Source organism: Ahaetulla prasina, chromosome 3, assembly GCF_028640845.1.
Source record: "Ahaetulla prasina isolate Xishuangbanna chromosome 3, ASM2864084v1, whole genome shotgun sequence".
Classification (NCBI taxonomy): Eukaryota; Metazoa; Chordata; class Lepidosauria; order Squamata; family Colubridae; genus Ahaetulla; species Ahaetulla prasina.
This window is the reverse complement of record NC_080541.1, coordinates 149,187,370-149,201,180: the sequence shown is the minus strand read 5'-3', so window position 1 is coordinate 149,201,180 and position 13,811 is coordinate 149,187,370. Positions and strand designations below refer to the sequence as shown.

The window sequence follows — 13,811 nt, the reverse complement described above, 5'->3', positions numbered from 1 at the left end:
TAAAAATATTCTGATTTGCTTTCTAATTTGAGGCTTTTGTGTTCTATTTAATTTTTGTACTTCAAGGACATGTAGACAAGTTTCCAAAGTTTTATTTATATTTATTTTCCTATTTCTTTCATCATTGAATGAGGTATAATCTATTGTGTATATGTAATTAATACAAGTAAATTGGGTGTGTGTGTGTGTGTTTGGGTTAAGGAGACTAAAGAGTAATGATAGAGAAGCAACACACAATCATACTCTCATATATAGCAATTTTCAAATCTTTTTTTAAAAGTTCATATTTGAGAAATATAATAAAATATAAAATAATATAAATAAATCTAATAACTATATAAAGAAAAGCATAATCACTAGATGTTTCTCAGGCCACATACTATCCATGACCTTGTTGTCAGTATTTGCCTATCTTAAAATTTATCCATTTCCCCATTTTTAGTAAACATTTTACACAATACAAACATTTGCTCACTTGTTCACATTTTTTGGCATCTGTATATAACATGCAGTCATTTATCCCATTACCCACAATTGCTACATTCTTTGTTGTAACAATGCAACGTATAAGATTTGCTTAAAATCATGCAGCTTGTAGGTCAACATAGCATCATCTATATGCCAAAATACATGTTCATTTATGTCCAAGTCAACATCCTTCTAACATCAGCCCAAATATTCCTTATATGTTTATCCATGTATATATTAAACACTCAATGGGATATCTAATAATTCATCCTTATCTTGCTCTGTGTTGAATTATTCACTAAGTGTTCCATTTATTTCTGTACATGCCTATTACTTCTATTTACACTTATGGCATTTAGCAAACAACCTGCAACTTCATTGTTGTCTGAAGCATTCCATAATGTAAGATTTTTTTTAAGTTTAAGTGTGTATATACATACACACACACATACATACACAATAAACTTTCTCACATTAATTTCTCAGTGAACTACTGAAGAATAAAATTTTGGGATGCATATGCCGTAACCTTTGTAGAGCCATGCTGTACTTCCTAAATTTTCCTTGCATACATTTTCAAGCACCTTTAGAGGCATACGTAACAGATTAATATTTCAGTAGATTTGCATTCACTCAAACCACCTACATCTGTGCCCATAACAGTTTTTCAACATTCTCAGCCCAATTATGGCTAATTATTCATCATATTTCTTCTTGGAAAACATTCATAGCTTTCTTTTAATTCTAGTTTTGACGTAATCACTATCGTACTCCTATTAACATTTCCTCACTGCCCTCTTAATTCCAAATCATTGCACTACTTTTATTTATTTTTCAATTCCATTCACACTTCTAAAACATTTCTTTGTTTCCATCCAAATTGCTCTGCATTTTGTTTGTCTCATTTAAATGTCTTTAATGCTTCCTTGCTGCCTTTGGCTACAGTCTTTGCAACCATTTCCCTCAATCTCTCTTTTTCCACATACACATAATATCTTTTAATAATCTTTTTTTGGGGGGGGGCGGGGGTGTTTGCAGCAATTACACTATTTTATCTATTTTTCTTCCTCATCCACAGCCTCATTCCCTTCATTTTACCAAGCATCTTTTCTCATACTTTGGTGCACTTCTGTAATATCCTATGATTTCATCCTGTCCACTCTATTCTAAGCAGCTGCCACATTTTAAAAAAAATACCTTTTTTTTCTTCATTCTTTTGGAAGTTAACCTGTTCTTTAATATTTTTGCATATAGAACTGAGACTTCTTGTTCTGCTTTAATTCTAGTATCTTTCGCTTCTCCCTTTTTTTTCCATATCCATTTTTTCTCAAGACCCATTCTTAAGTATTACTAATTTGAAAAACCTTACACTAACTTTAGTGCCTTCTATGACCCAACATTCCTAAGCTAAACTGAGTGTTCGTAACCTCCTTTAAATCTGTTAAAAGGTAAAACACCCATCATAAGGAATTTTGCAAAAGACTGCTGTTCTCAAGGGAAATTATCAGCAATTAAGATTAGTCTGTGATCTTTTATTCTGAGGCCTCAGAAGGAATATTTAACTAAGGCTCTGTAAACATAATAAAAACAGAAGTGCTTATGTTTTGGTATAATATTTTTTTATGGACAGCAAACTACAGTGCCTTCCCCATTCCATAACATATGATTTCAAAACAGCTTTACAACACTTTCAGATGCCAACACAGTGACGTGAATATTTAAATATATATCTAAAAATTCTGCCTGTGTGTAATCAATAATTTAATTGGCTTTGTTATTCCACATTTGCAAATGTGATAAAATATATTTGTAACCACGATATTAGCAGTGTTTTCGTGATCATTTGCAGACACACGAAGAGTCTTTAAGATTTGAATGCATATTCCAAACTGAGATTTTAGTATTTGCTAATTCAGTGTTTGCCTCAACTTTATAGAGCATAACTTCCATGAATAGTGAGAACTGACTGTATGTGCAGACTTTGGAGGTGCTCCCAGAATAGTGAACATTCATTAATTACTAAACATAATTTAATAGTAATTCACTAACAATGATACCTTGTAAAAGAACTAATATAGGTGTTACGTTATAATTTGTAAAGTTATAACTAGATCTGTTTTTGATTTCTTAAAAGTAACTTCTTCAAAGCTACTTACAATCAGGAGCAATATGCTGTGAATATGTGTTAATGAAAATGTTAGTGGATGACTGATTAAAGTAAAATTATTGTTTCTCCTTTAATTAAAGTAGGCAGTGCTTCCTTCTTAGGCCAGGAGGTAGCAATATCAAGCCAGTGGGAACTCATACCTTAAAAATATATCATTTGTTATCGGTGAGCTTCCTGTACCATATTTTTTTAAAAAATATTTTAAATATTTTTAAAGAAATGAATAGAAAGTTAACCTGTTGCAAAGTAAAAATATTTTGCAACAATACTGTTGGGATTCTCAGTAATCCCACTGGTACCGTGGAGACAAATCATGTGGGGCTCGTTCATCTTTGTGTGAGATTCTATTAGCAAGAATATGGTATGATCAAAACTTCACTTACTGTTATTTATTTGGTTTCTTTTTTATTGTAAGGTTTTAGTTGAAATACCTTTGGTAGCCAAATTATTACCAGTGGGGATTTTTTTAATGGATATTTCAATTGTCTAGGAAAAGTTTTGTAGAATGGCTGTTTTAGGTCACCAAAACAAGAGATTGTTTCATAGAACCATTGTTGTATTGCTTTAGTTTTACATGAACAGTTGTTTGTTCAAACTAACTCTCGTTTGAGAAATGGAAAGTGACTACACCACATAGAAAATATGAACAGCAGTATTTGACAAAAATATTAACGGCCTAAATGTTACTGCAAAGTTGATAATTTGATTGATAGAAACTTAATGCATTTCTTTTATTTATTATGGAGTATTTAGAAAAAATGATGATGGGCATTCGTTTCTAATTTACAGATTATCCCAGAACTCCAGATACACCAAATAGTGATCCTCGCTTTCCTACTAACAACAGATTAATTGCCTTAAAGAAACAGTTAAATATAGAATTGAAAGTAAAGCAAGGAGCAGAAAATATGATTCAAATGTATTCAAATGGTCCATCAAAGGTAAGTCTTATCAGCTCACACAGTTAATCAGATTTTCAGATGAGGGATTTAAAACTTCATAGTCAAAGAGAGACAATATAAATAGATGCATACCAGAATAATGGATAATTTTCCATCCTGTTGCTAATTACAGATAATTCATGTTTGAATTAAGTAATACTCTATTTAATTTTCATGTTTGTAACGATCTGTTGAGATTGTTACATTTTGAATATCTGATATTACAGAGTGGTGGGTTTGGGGAGGTGTAGAAATCATCGTATGCTATGTTTAAAAGTTAATTTCTGAGCAAATCATATATTTTGTTGGTATCTATTTGTACCAAGGGGAGTTTCTGCTGCTTTTGACAGGATGTGCTAGCCATAGATCATCTCTGGGTTATGATACAATTTCCACATCCTCCAGTAATGTGCCCTGATAACATTACCAGTAAATCATATTTAGAAATATTGTTTCTGCACCAAACCATGGAACGGTGTTTATCAGCAATCATAAATAGGAATTCAGTTTTGGCATGTAGAGCATGAACTACAGAAATGTAGATTTCTACAATAGAATTGAATGTATTACAGTGACAGAGAGTTGGCAGTTTGAATTGCTTCTTGATGGTTCACTGACCTTTCTGAAAATCAATTTGTAGCTTTCCAGACACTTTCACTTATATATTAAATTACATTGTTAATCTTGCTGCTGAACTACTAACATAGAAGAAAACTTCTTCAAGTCCTTTCCATTACCTTCAAATTTTAAACTGTATGTGTATGTGTTGTCTGACAGAAAGAGAAAAAGTAATTTTTTAAAGATTTTTTTTCTTCATTTGTATAAATACTCTCAGTATTACATACTGCAAATAAATGCTAAGAGTGTTGTAGTAAAAATCCTGACAATTTCTTTTTGGTTCTGTCTCTTAAAGGCTGCATTATTCTATTGGCTTTAGTGTTCTAATGTCTAAATTATTCAGGATGAAATAAAAATAATGAAAGAAATTTAAACAACAAGGGTGTATTTGATGCCTATACCTGATACAGCCAAAATTTAAACAAAATGTATTGTAGTTATTGCACAATCGTTTTCAAACCTTACTGATTTCTGAATCTTGTTCAGTTTGTCAGAATTCATATTCTGAAAAGATAGCATGAATTGTTGGTACTTGAAACTCATTGGGGAATTCAAAATTTAGTATCACATAACTGCTCTTTCTTTCTTTTTTTAGGATAGAAAGCTGCTTGCAACAGCTCAGCAGATGCTTCAGGATAGCAAGACAAAAATTGAAGTTATAAGGATGCAGATTCTTCAAGCAGTGCAGACTAATGAATTGGCTTTTGATAATGGTGAAATATTAGAGAGAAAACCTTTCACTAAACTCTTTCTAGAATCTTCTAACACAAAATTTTCATGGGACTTTTTAAAAAGTCCCAAGTCCTGACTCCCCCATACTTACAAGGCCAGATCAGTGCTCAATCAGTCTTCCTCCTCTCCCATTAGTCTAGGAATCTGTACTACAGTTTAACATAAGATATTCTGAAAAGGCTCATTAACCAGGCTCCTGTATTCTTCTTCTACAACTGGTTGACAAACATGGGTATGCACACACCGCCTTGAGCAAATCATAACTTCCTGCCTGTGTTGACTCCTTGTGGCTCATGTCAAATCCCTAATGTTGTCATCTAAATCCCATTTTTGTAGTAATGTCTCTGGACTGCTCAGAACTCTCTATGTTCTTACACATCATTCTAGATAAAGTTTATGCAGAATAGATTATTACTGGGGGGGGGGAAATCCCTCTTATCAGTATAAGCTTATCGTCCACGCTTCATTAACATTTTAAATGTCCTTATTTATTATTTATGTTATTTACTAAACAAGCTTATATAGCTGTCCATCTTCCAGAAGAAACTGGACATTGAACAGAATAGAACTACAATACAGTAAAAACAACAAGCCATTTAAAATAAGAAACAATATTGAAAGCCCAGTAAGACTTGCATTCTTTCAACAGCCACCCCATGCCAGTTCCTGGCCCAAACACCGGGGCGGGCGGGGGGGGGGGGAGAACCAAGTCTAAAAACCAATAAAGTCAGGGACAGGATCATATGTCGAAGGCAGGGCTGTTCCATAAGGCAAGTGCCATGACAGAAAGCATGCTTCTGAGACCTCCAGGATCTGAAGTATTCCCAGCCAGCCAGATCTAGTAGGATAAGCAAAAACCATTGGGCTGTCCCACAAGTAACTCTCCCCCATTCCAAGTGAGAGTTTAAAAGTATACATGCCCAGTACATTTAGATGTCATGTAACAAACCCATCAATCAGTACGCTTGGGTAAGAGTGCTACTGGCTTGCTACTGTTTCGTGTAGATGAGTCAGTGCTGTGAGTAAGCCTGTTTAAACTAGACTAGGAAAGATGGACTAATAACACTGTTAAAAGCTTTCTGAATACACAGTCCTTTTTGTACGTTGCATGTCAAAGATGATTTCCATCTATTGCAGCCAGCTGAACCAAGACAGGTGTGAATTACTGAAAAAGTAATAGCATTGTATGTTGTTATCACTAAAAATACAGACATAACTAATGGGCCGAGAATAGAATTTGAGAAGTAACAAAGACAGAACTTTTTGTTAAATAAAGGGAATTGAAAGGTCAGTAGTTTATGCTGGATATAAACAATTGCTAAGGGTTGGAGACAGGAAAAGTAAAAGATACAAGAGGTAGTTTGTCCCTTGTGGAAACTGGGAGACTGTAAATTCTAATCCTGCCTTGGGCACAAAGGTAGATGAGTAACTCAGACCAGTCACTCTCAGCCCTAGAAAGAAGGAGGCAGTGGCAAACCATTTCCAAAATCTTGCCAAGAAAACTGTAGAGACTTGTCCAGGCAGTCACCAGGGATCAATACTGAACTCAAAAACGCACGCACACACCAAAAGATATCTTATGCTCATATGACTATATGTGTGCAGGTAAAGAGGTCTCTGCTGTTCAAATGTATAGGTGTTTGTGTGTAAGTGAAACCCCTTGTGTACTTTGTAAACTTTAAAAAATTAAGGCAGTGGATGTCTGCCCACACCAAGATGGATTTTTAAAGATTTTTCAGTTGGAATTTGCTCTGCCATGAATCTGTTGGCAACTAAAATACCCATATTCAAACATTCTTGGTGGACTTTTGTTAATTTGTAAGTGAATGTCACATTAAGCTCTACAGAACTTAGAGAATCATCCCTTGAGTGCTTAGTTCGCTTCATTTATCTATCCATCCATCCAATTTTATATGGCTGGTTAATAAATCTGTATTAGACCTATTAAGCAGAAGCCATGGGATTGGATTCAATCTGGACAAGGTAACAGATGTGGAGTCATGACATAAACTCTTCTTTTGTATGCACATGTAGCATTGGCATTCATACAAAAGAGGGCAGACTTGCCTGCTTTAATGCCCTCTCTCCCCAAAAGGGTCACGTGACCTGTAATACATCTATTAAATGTTTTTTTTTTTTCATTTTTATGCCAATATGCTGGCTAGTGTAATATACTAATAGTTCACTGTACTGGTTAGTACTAATTTTTGTTTATTTTTATATGTATAGCAAAGCCCGTGATAAGCCCTCTTGAGCTTCGAATGGAAGAATTGCGACATCATTTTAGGATAGAATATGCAGTAGCAGAAGGAGCCAAAAATGTTATGAAATTGTTCGGCTCTGGAAAAGTTACTGACAGAAAAGCGCTTTCAGAGGTAATTTTTATGTAATAAGTGAAATTTGAATGTAAGCATGTTAAAGAGTTTTTCCTAATTGATTTTTTCTCTCTGTTTAACTGAATAAGGCTCAAGCAAGATTTAATGAATCAAGCCAGAAGCTGGATCTCTTGAAGTATTCATTAGAACAAAGGCTAAGTGAACTCCCTAAAAATCATCCCAAAAGCAGTATTATTATAGAAGAACTTTCACTTGTTTCATCACCAACACTAAGTCCGCGGCAAAGTATGATATCTACACAAAATCAGTATAGTACACTGTCCAAACCAGCAGCATTAACAGGTTTGTTGTGGCAGTAATAGCTACATATTTTGAGTGCTTTGGTTTCTAACTTGAAAATATTTGTTACATTAAAAGATAGTTCAGTTTTGTACATTCGGGAATATCTTCAAATATAAAAGGGCATAGCAATCATACTTAAACATGTATTATCTCTTAAAAAATGAGCAGTGGCTTTTTTTGGCCAAGTTCTTGTTTGCATTAATTGCATCATAGCAAGCATTTCAGTTGCTTGATTAAATTCAGACTTTTAAAGGTGGGTTATGTGTAAAGTGCTTATGAAGAGGATCAGTGAAGGGGAAAAATTTATTTTAACATAGTGGTCTCTATATATTTTTATTATGGGATCCAGCCAGTGAAACAGTAACTTATTATCAAAGAGTCTGGTAAATTAAAAAATTGCATTGTATAACTTGCTAGAATCTGCAACTCTTGTTATTGCCTAAAGGATTCCAATTCAAAATATTTGAATCATTTATTTAATGCATCTAATGTTTGAAACATTTTTTAAAAATTTTTGTATCATTATTCCTTATATTAGAAAGTATCACAATGAAATTGGGACATAACCTCATAGCCATTCACTTGTGATGAGAATTTAAGTTTTTCTCTAAAACATTAAAACTTAATAATACAAAGAGAATTTTAAACAGCAGCAGTGCATAACACTGTATCTCTCGTTTACTTGTGCTAATGTGTTTTTAGATTAAAGTAATTAAATATAAAAAATTAAGAGTAGGCATTACAGAAGAAAAACTCTGCACGAGGGTTATGAAATTTGAGACTCTGTAATACAACAGTTCCCCTCGACAGGCTGTGCATGCTTCTGTAATTGCAGCATTTCATAAAGGAAATAAATTCCAAGATATCTTGTATGCTTAATGAAGATCTTAAATATATCCCTGCAGACTTTATTTGCTAACTTGAAGCAGGTGTTGAATAAAACTCTGATCCTAATATGTTGTTTACTAAATTATTTAATAAACAACCAAATTAGGAGCAGTAGCACAGCTGTTAGCTTATATTTCCCAAAATGACTTTAGTTTTTAAACTAAAGTTGTAGCAGAAATCGTTGATTCTCTGAATGTGCCTAAGTATTGTTTGTGTATGTACGCACAAATATGCAACAATACATTGATCAACACAGGGTAAATATGTAGAATCCCATTTTACCATTTCTGTCCATTATTACAGAATTACTAGATTGAGATTATACAAAGATAGAATATAAATTGATTTCCTTTCTTCATGTTTTATCCACATTAAATCATAATACCTTAGAGAAATCAATACATATATACACACACGCACACGCATGCACACGCACACACACATACATACATGACTGCAAAAATCTATTAACATACATAGGTAGCATGTTTGGAAGGGTTTCCTGCTCCCTGCAAAGTTTGCCTTTTTGGGGGACAGGAAATAGTACATGAGGCAGATTGTTAGACAATTAGAATGGACCCACTGGCACATTATGTAAAAACCATAGTTTAAAAATACTTATTAGCATTCTGTAACTAGCTGTGTTGACACAAGCTTAGGCAGAATAGTCATAAAAGTTCATGTCAGGTAAGCCCACTATGAATGCATATTAAAATTATTGGGACTTGCATCAGTAGCTAAACCCAGTTGATTTCATTAGGTTTATTCTAATTTTGGATTCAACCCACATTCTTCCAGTTAAAGCTTACATATTTAAGAGCTTTTAGACTGCCTCATAAATACGAAGTTTACAGAGTATTAAGATTCCTGCCCACACAGAAGGATGTTATTTATGCTGATGCCATTTATCAATTGCTTGTACTTGTTTAAGCTGGTGTTTTACTAATTATATGAGTTAAGACAATCTGATCTCATTTTAGGTACTCTGGAAGTTAGGCTTATGGGTTGCCAAGATATCCTGGAAAATGTCCCTGGTAGATCTAAAGCAACATCCTTCACTCTACCTGGATGGAGTCCAAGTGAAGCCAGATCATCTTTCATGAGTCGAACAAGTAAAAGCAAAAGTGGCAGTTGCAGAAACCTCCTGAAAACAGATGATTTATCCAGTTCAGTATCTTTTTTAAAAAATTCCTTCATTTTCAGAAGCACTTTTATTAAATCTCTTAAAAAAAACAACTATGTAAAAATAAAGTCAATTTAATCATATATTTTATTATGATTGTGTTTTAAGGTTGTGTAGTTTGAATTTGAAAGTAAAAAAGGCACTTAGGAGCACCCATTGCACAACTGCTGTAGTTTTCTGTAAGTCATTAAAGCATCCAGGCCCTTCTCTAGAGTCATTCATTAGCCAAATGATTCTAGGAAAAGAAATATTTAGGGAGTTTTGTGCCTCTGGCACTTCAAACCACTTTATTATTATTATTATAATTAAAGGTGCACACTACTGAACGTCAGCAGTAGTTCCCAAAAACATGGATTTCTATGAAATGCCTATGGTAAAATAAATTAAGTCCAATAATAATATAATACACAAAACATAATGAATTAATAATCAGTAAAATCCAGTTTTAGATTTCTTGGAACTCAGTCCCAGAGTTCCTTCCAAATAATGTGGTCTTCACTGCCCTTTAGGCTGCCATAATTGAGGGGGCTAGCCTAGCTTTTAGACAAAGGCTATTCTACAGTATAGGTGACATAAATTGAAAAAGAGTTTTCTCAGTCACCATGGATAGAGCTATGAAATTCCCCCTCTTGTAGTCAGAAGGCAGGTATTTGCATTGAGTGGAGGATATTACTCTTTGGTTTTACTTCTAAAAAAGTAGGAGGGCTTTTTCCTTCTCAGCTCCATCTTGGACTGAAAACCAGTCTTCCATTAAACAAAAATGAAAGTGCAGTGGCAGAAACCATTTGTCTTATCTTGCTTAGGAGAATTTTCCCACCTTTTTTTTCCTACTGCCTTTGCAAACTACACAAGGAGGCCTTTTGACCATGGTAGTAGGCTCTCCAGCACACCTTACAATCACAGCAGAGTTTACAGAATCTGGAGTATGGCTGCCTGCATAAGATGCCACAGATAATATGAGACAAGTCCATGAAAGCCGTGGACTCTATGTCTTGACCTCAAGGCATTGAAATTGCCCAACCCCAAAAAGCATACTTTGGAGTCTCCAATACCAGCCCAGAGACCAGATCAAGAAGCCCAGAAAGGGAACTAGTTGGGTAACAGCCAATTCACCAGATGTGTAGCCACCCTGTTCCCACATCCTATGGCCTTAGGTCTTCATATCCAAAGCACTGCTCTGATATAGTCATACAGACTGATGTCTTGAACAATTTTTTCTATCGGCCCATGAATTTTTTTTTATTATATGACCCAAAAAGTACTATTTCAAGAATCATTAACGGTAATAAGAATCTTTCATTTAAAAAAAAAAACTAGATTGGGTGATGTCCTCCCTACAGTTGGCCATGCCTGCTGGAATTTTAGTTCAGTGCAGTGATGTGCAAAATATTCCAGGAAACACAGAATATTTATCTATTCCTCCAAAGAATGCCTATCTGACTATTCTGGGCGGGCAGTTTTGTGGAAGTAATGTTTCTGGAATATAAAGTAATTGATAATGTTTTAGGTGTAATCTGGCCCTCTTTCCAAATTTTGGTTCATGTCTAGTATAGCACAAAACCATCAGAAAGGAAAACCAATGTAGTTTTTACCAGAATATATTGTTCACAAAATGGAATGTTTTGTACATTCTTAACTTGATGATATCTGAAAGGTGGTAGGTTCTCTCTTTTGTTGGGAGCTTGTGATTGGGTTATTTCAACTAATAAAGTATAGGCTGCCTCAAATATATTGGAACAGTTCAGCTAAAATGGAATTTTAAAATGTAATGAATGAGAATTATATTTCCCTGTTGATTCAAAATACGTATTGATTGAACCCTCCATGATTGAAATTAATAGCATAAAATCCAAGTGATTTTTTTTTACAACTTCCTGACTGCTATCTTCTTTTTCCATCTCATAATGATAATGTTGCAAGACACGGGTAATAATATGGACTCATACCTGTGCCCTGGTATATAGAATTGCTTACCAAGAGTCCCAGCATTTACAGTGTGAATGTAGAAATTGTAGGGTACACAGGTAGTCATTGACTTGTGACCACAGTTGGGACCAGGATTGTTATTGTAAGTTGGTGTGGACATAAAGCAAGTCATCACATGACTTCAACAATTTATGGCAATCCCAGTAATCCCCATTGTAGCTAACTGCGAATCTTGGGTTGTTAAACAATTATCCATCCCAATCCAAGCCTTTCCAATTTGGTCCCTCACAGCCCCAAGCCTCAATAAAGGGACTACTTCCAACTACAGCTGTTTACTACCTCTCTCTACTTTTAGCTGCCTGCACCCTGCCTTGTGGGTCAGCAAGCCGTCCCAGAACCGTACAGCTTTGGGGCTGTTTGCCATGTCCCAGGAAGCTGCAGGCACAGCAAGGCACACATTGCTGCTGGCAAGCAAACTTTTTTTTCACGTCCTACGTGTGCCTTCTGTTCTTTAATATTGGGCTGGAAAATATTACTTTATCGCACCTCGGCCATTACCCTTCGATCAGATGAGTTTAAAATTAACTTTGGCATCCCTTTATTTTTCTTACTCTTCACTTCAAGGACTTTCACAGCCCCATGCATTCCACCTTGTTCCGGCCTGCCTCTTCATCCACTCTGGGGTTGTATCTGGAAATCAGGAAAACAAGTGCAACAATAGGCCAGAGAAGCATGTTGGAGATCCTGCAAAAATCTATCTCGCCTCCAATTTGCTTGCAAGGGGCAGGTTAATCCCTAGCCATCCTCCATTTCCTTCCCTTCTTGATCGCTTTCTAATCCCGATCTAGAACTGATCTTTATGAGTAGGGAAAGGAGACAGCTAGAGGTTAGAAGATCACTGGTTCTGGGGCTCCTTGCTGATCCACAAGACAAAGTGCAAAGTGGCCAAAGGGCAGAGAGAGGGGAAGGTAGGCAGGTGAGAGGATTTGACCACCCCTGTGGTCATGAGTTCTGGTAGCCTGCAGAGCACCCAGATTTTGTTCACCCATGGGAGCATTGCAAAGGTTGCAATTTCAAGCATGGTTCATAAGTCCATTTTTCAGCACTGGCATAACTTCCGATGATTGCTAAATGAATGGTTGGTTATAAGTGAAGGAGTATCTGTATAGGGAGAAAAAGGAGCCAACATTTTATCTTTCTAAGAAAGGTTGAGAGAAAAAGGAAATGAGCTGTGGTTTCTTCTAGTGAGAGAAGGGGGGGAAATGCAGTGCCATAGTTTGGAAAGCACTTGAGCTTTGCGCATGATGACTTAGAACATTCACACTTTATTGTGAATGTTCACAATAATACACCATTATTGTTGTAGGTTAACCTAAACAAAGTTTGTAATTACTCTTCAAACTAAGTAGAAGTTTGTGCTTTACTTACATTTTTGTACAGATTTTAACCGATTTCAAATTATTACTCATTGTCAGGGCTGCTTCTATTACTGTTTTTGGAACGTCATCTTAACATTCTAAACTGAATTTACTTAATTTGCTTGCAGATGAAATCTGTGCTGTTTTGAAATTGGATAACACTGTTGTTGATCAAACTAGCTGGAAGCCTATTTCCAATCAGTCCTGGGACCAGAAATTTACACTGGAACTAGACAGAGTAAGGACCTTTTTAATACGTTTACAATGATTTCCAGTTGAGTAATTTGCTTCTTATGCCTAGAGAGATATTCTGACTTGGAATGTAGCTTCCCTTTCCTGAACAGGATAGAGCATTCCAGCCTTCCCTCTCTTTGAAACAAGGATGAAAATATGAGATGGTACTTACATAAGCAGAAGTGCATTCCAGTCATACATCTTTAGGATTCTGCATCAGTGTGCTCATAGCATTTGTAATAAATCATTTATAAGTGCTTAGCTTCTCATGATATTAGGTAAAGTCAAGTAGTAAAACGTATGGAGGGTTTGAGAGACGTTTTAACTAATTATATGTACTGTTGTAAATCAATTGTATCTGTTGAAACAATTTGTTCTTGGAGGAAAGTAAAAACATTATAAATATACAAATCTTTTGTGAAATGCTGCCCAACTTATGATCTACATCATAAGTTGAGCAGCATTTCACAAAAAATTTGAGTGATCTGTTCATACTGGTTTTTTTTTTAAAAAAACACTGAGTATGCTTTTTGTATATAAAGATTTTTTTAAAAAAAA

The 13,811-nt window shown here is 35.1% G+C and overlaps 1 protein-coding gene across 3 annotated transcripts in view; it reads left to right on the top strand.

The window, feature by feature from the left end:
- Positions 1-13,811, top strand: part of PKN2 (protein kinase N2) — a 76,771-nt gene that overhangs the window by 43,192 nt on the left and 19,768 nt on the right. For all 3 annotated transcript variants that reach the window (XM_058175296.1, XM_058175297.1, XM_058175298.1), the window contains 6 exons: positions 3,425-3,576; positions 4,790-4,907; positions 7,156-7,301; positions 7,391-7,604; positions 9,473-9,658; positions 13,148-13,257. In XM_058175296.1, coding sequence (XP_058031279.1) covers positions 3,425-3,576; positions 4,790-4,907; positions 7,156-7,301; positions 7,391-7,604; positions 9,473-9,658; positions 13,148-13,257 — 926 coding nt within the window. The remainder of the gene's footprint in view (positions 1-3,424; positions 3,577-4,789; positions 4,908-7,155; positions 7,302-7,390; positions 7,605-9,472; positions 9,659-13,147; positions 13,258-13,811) is intronic.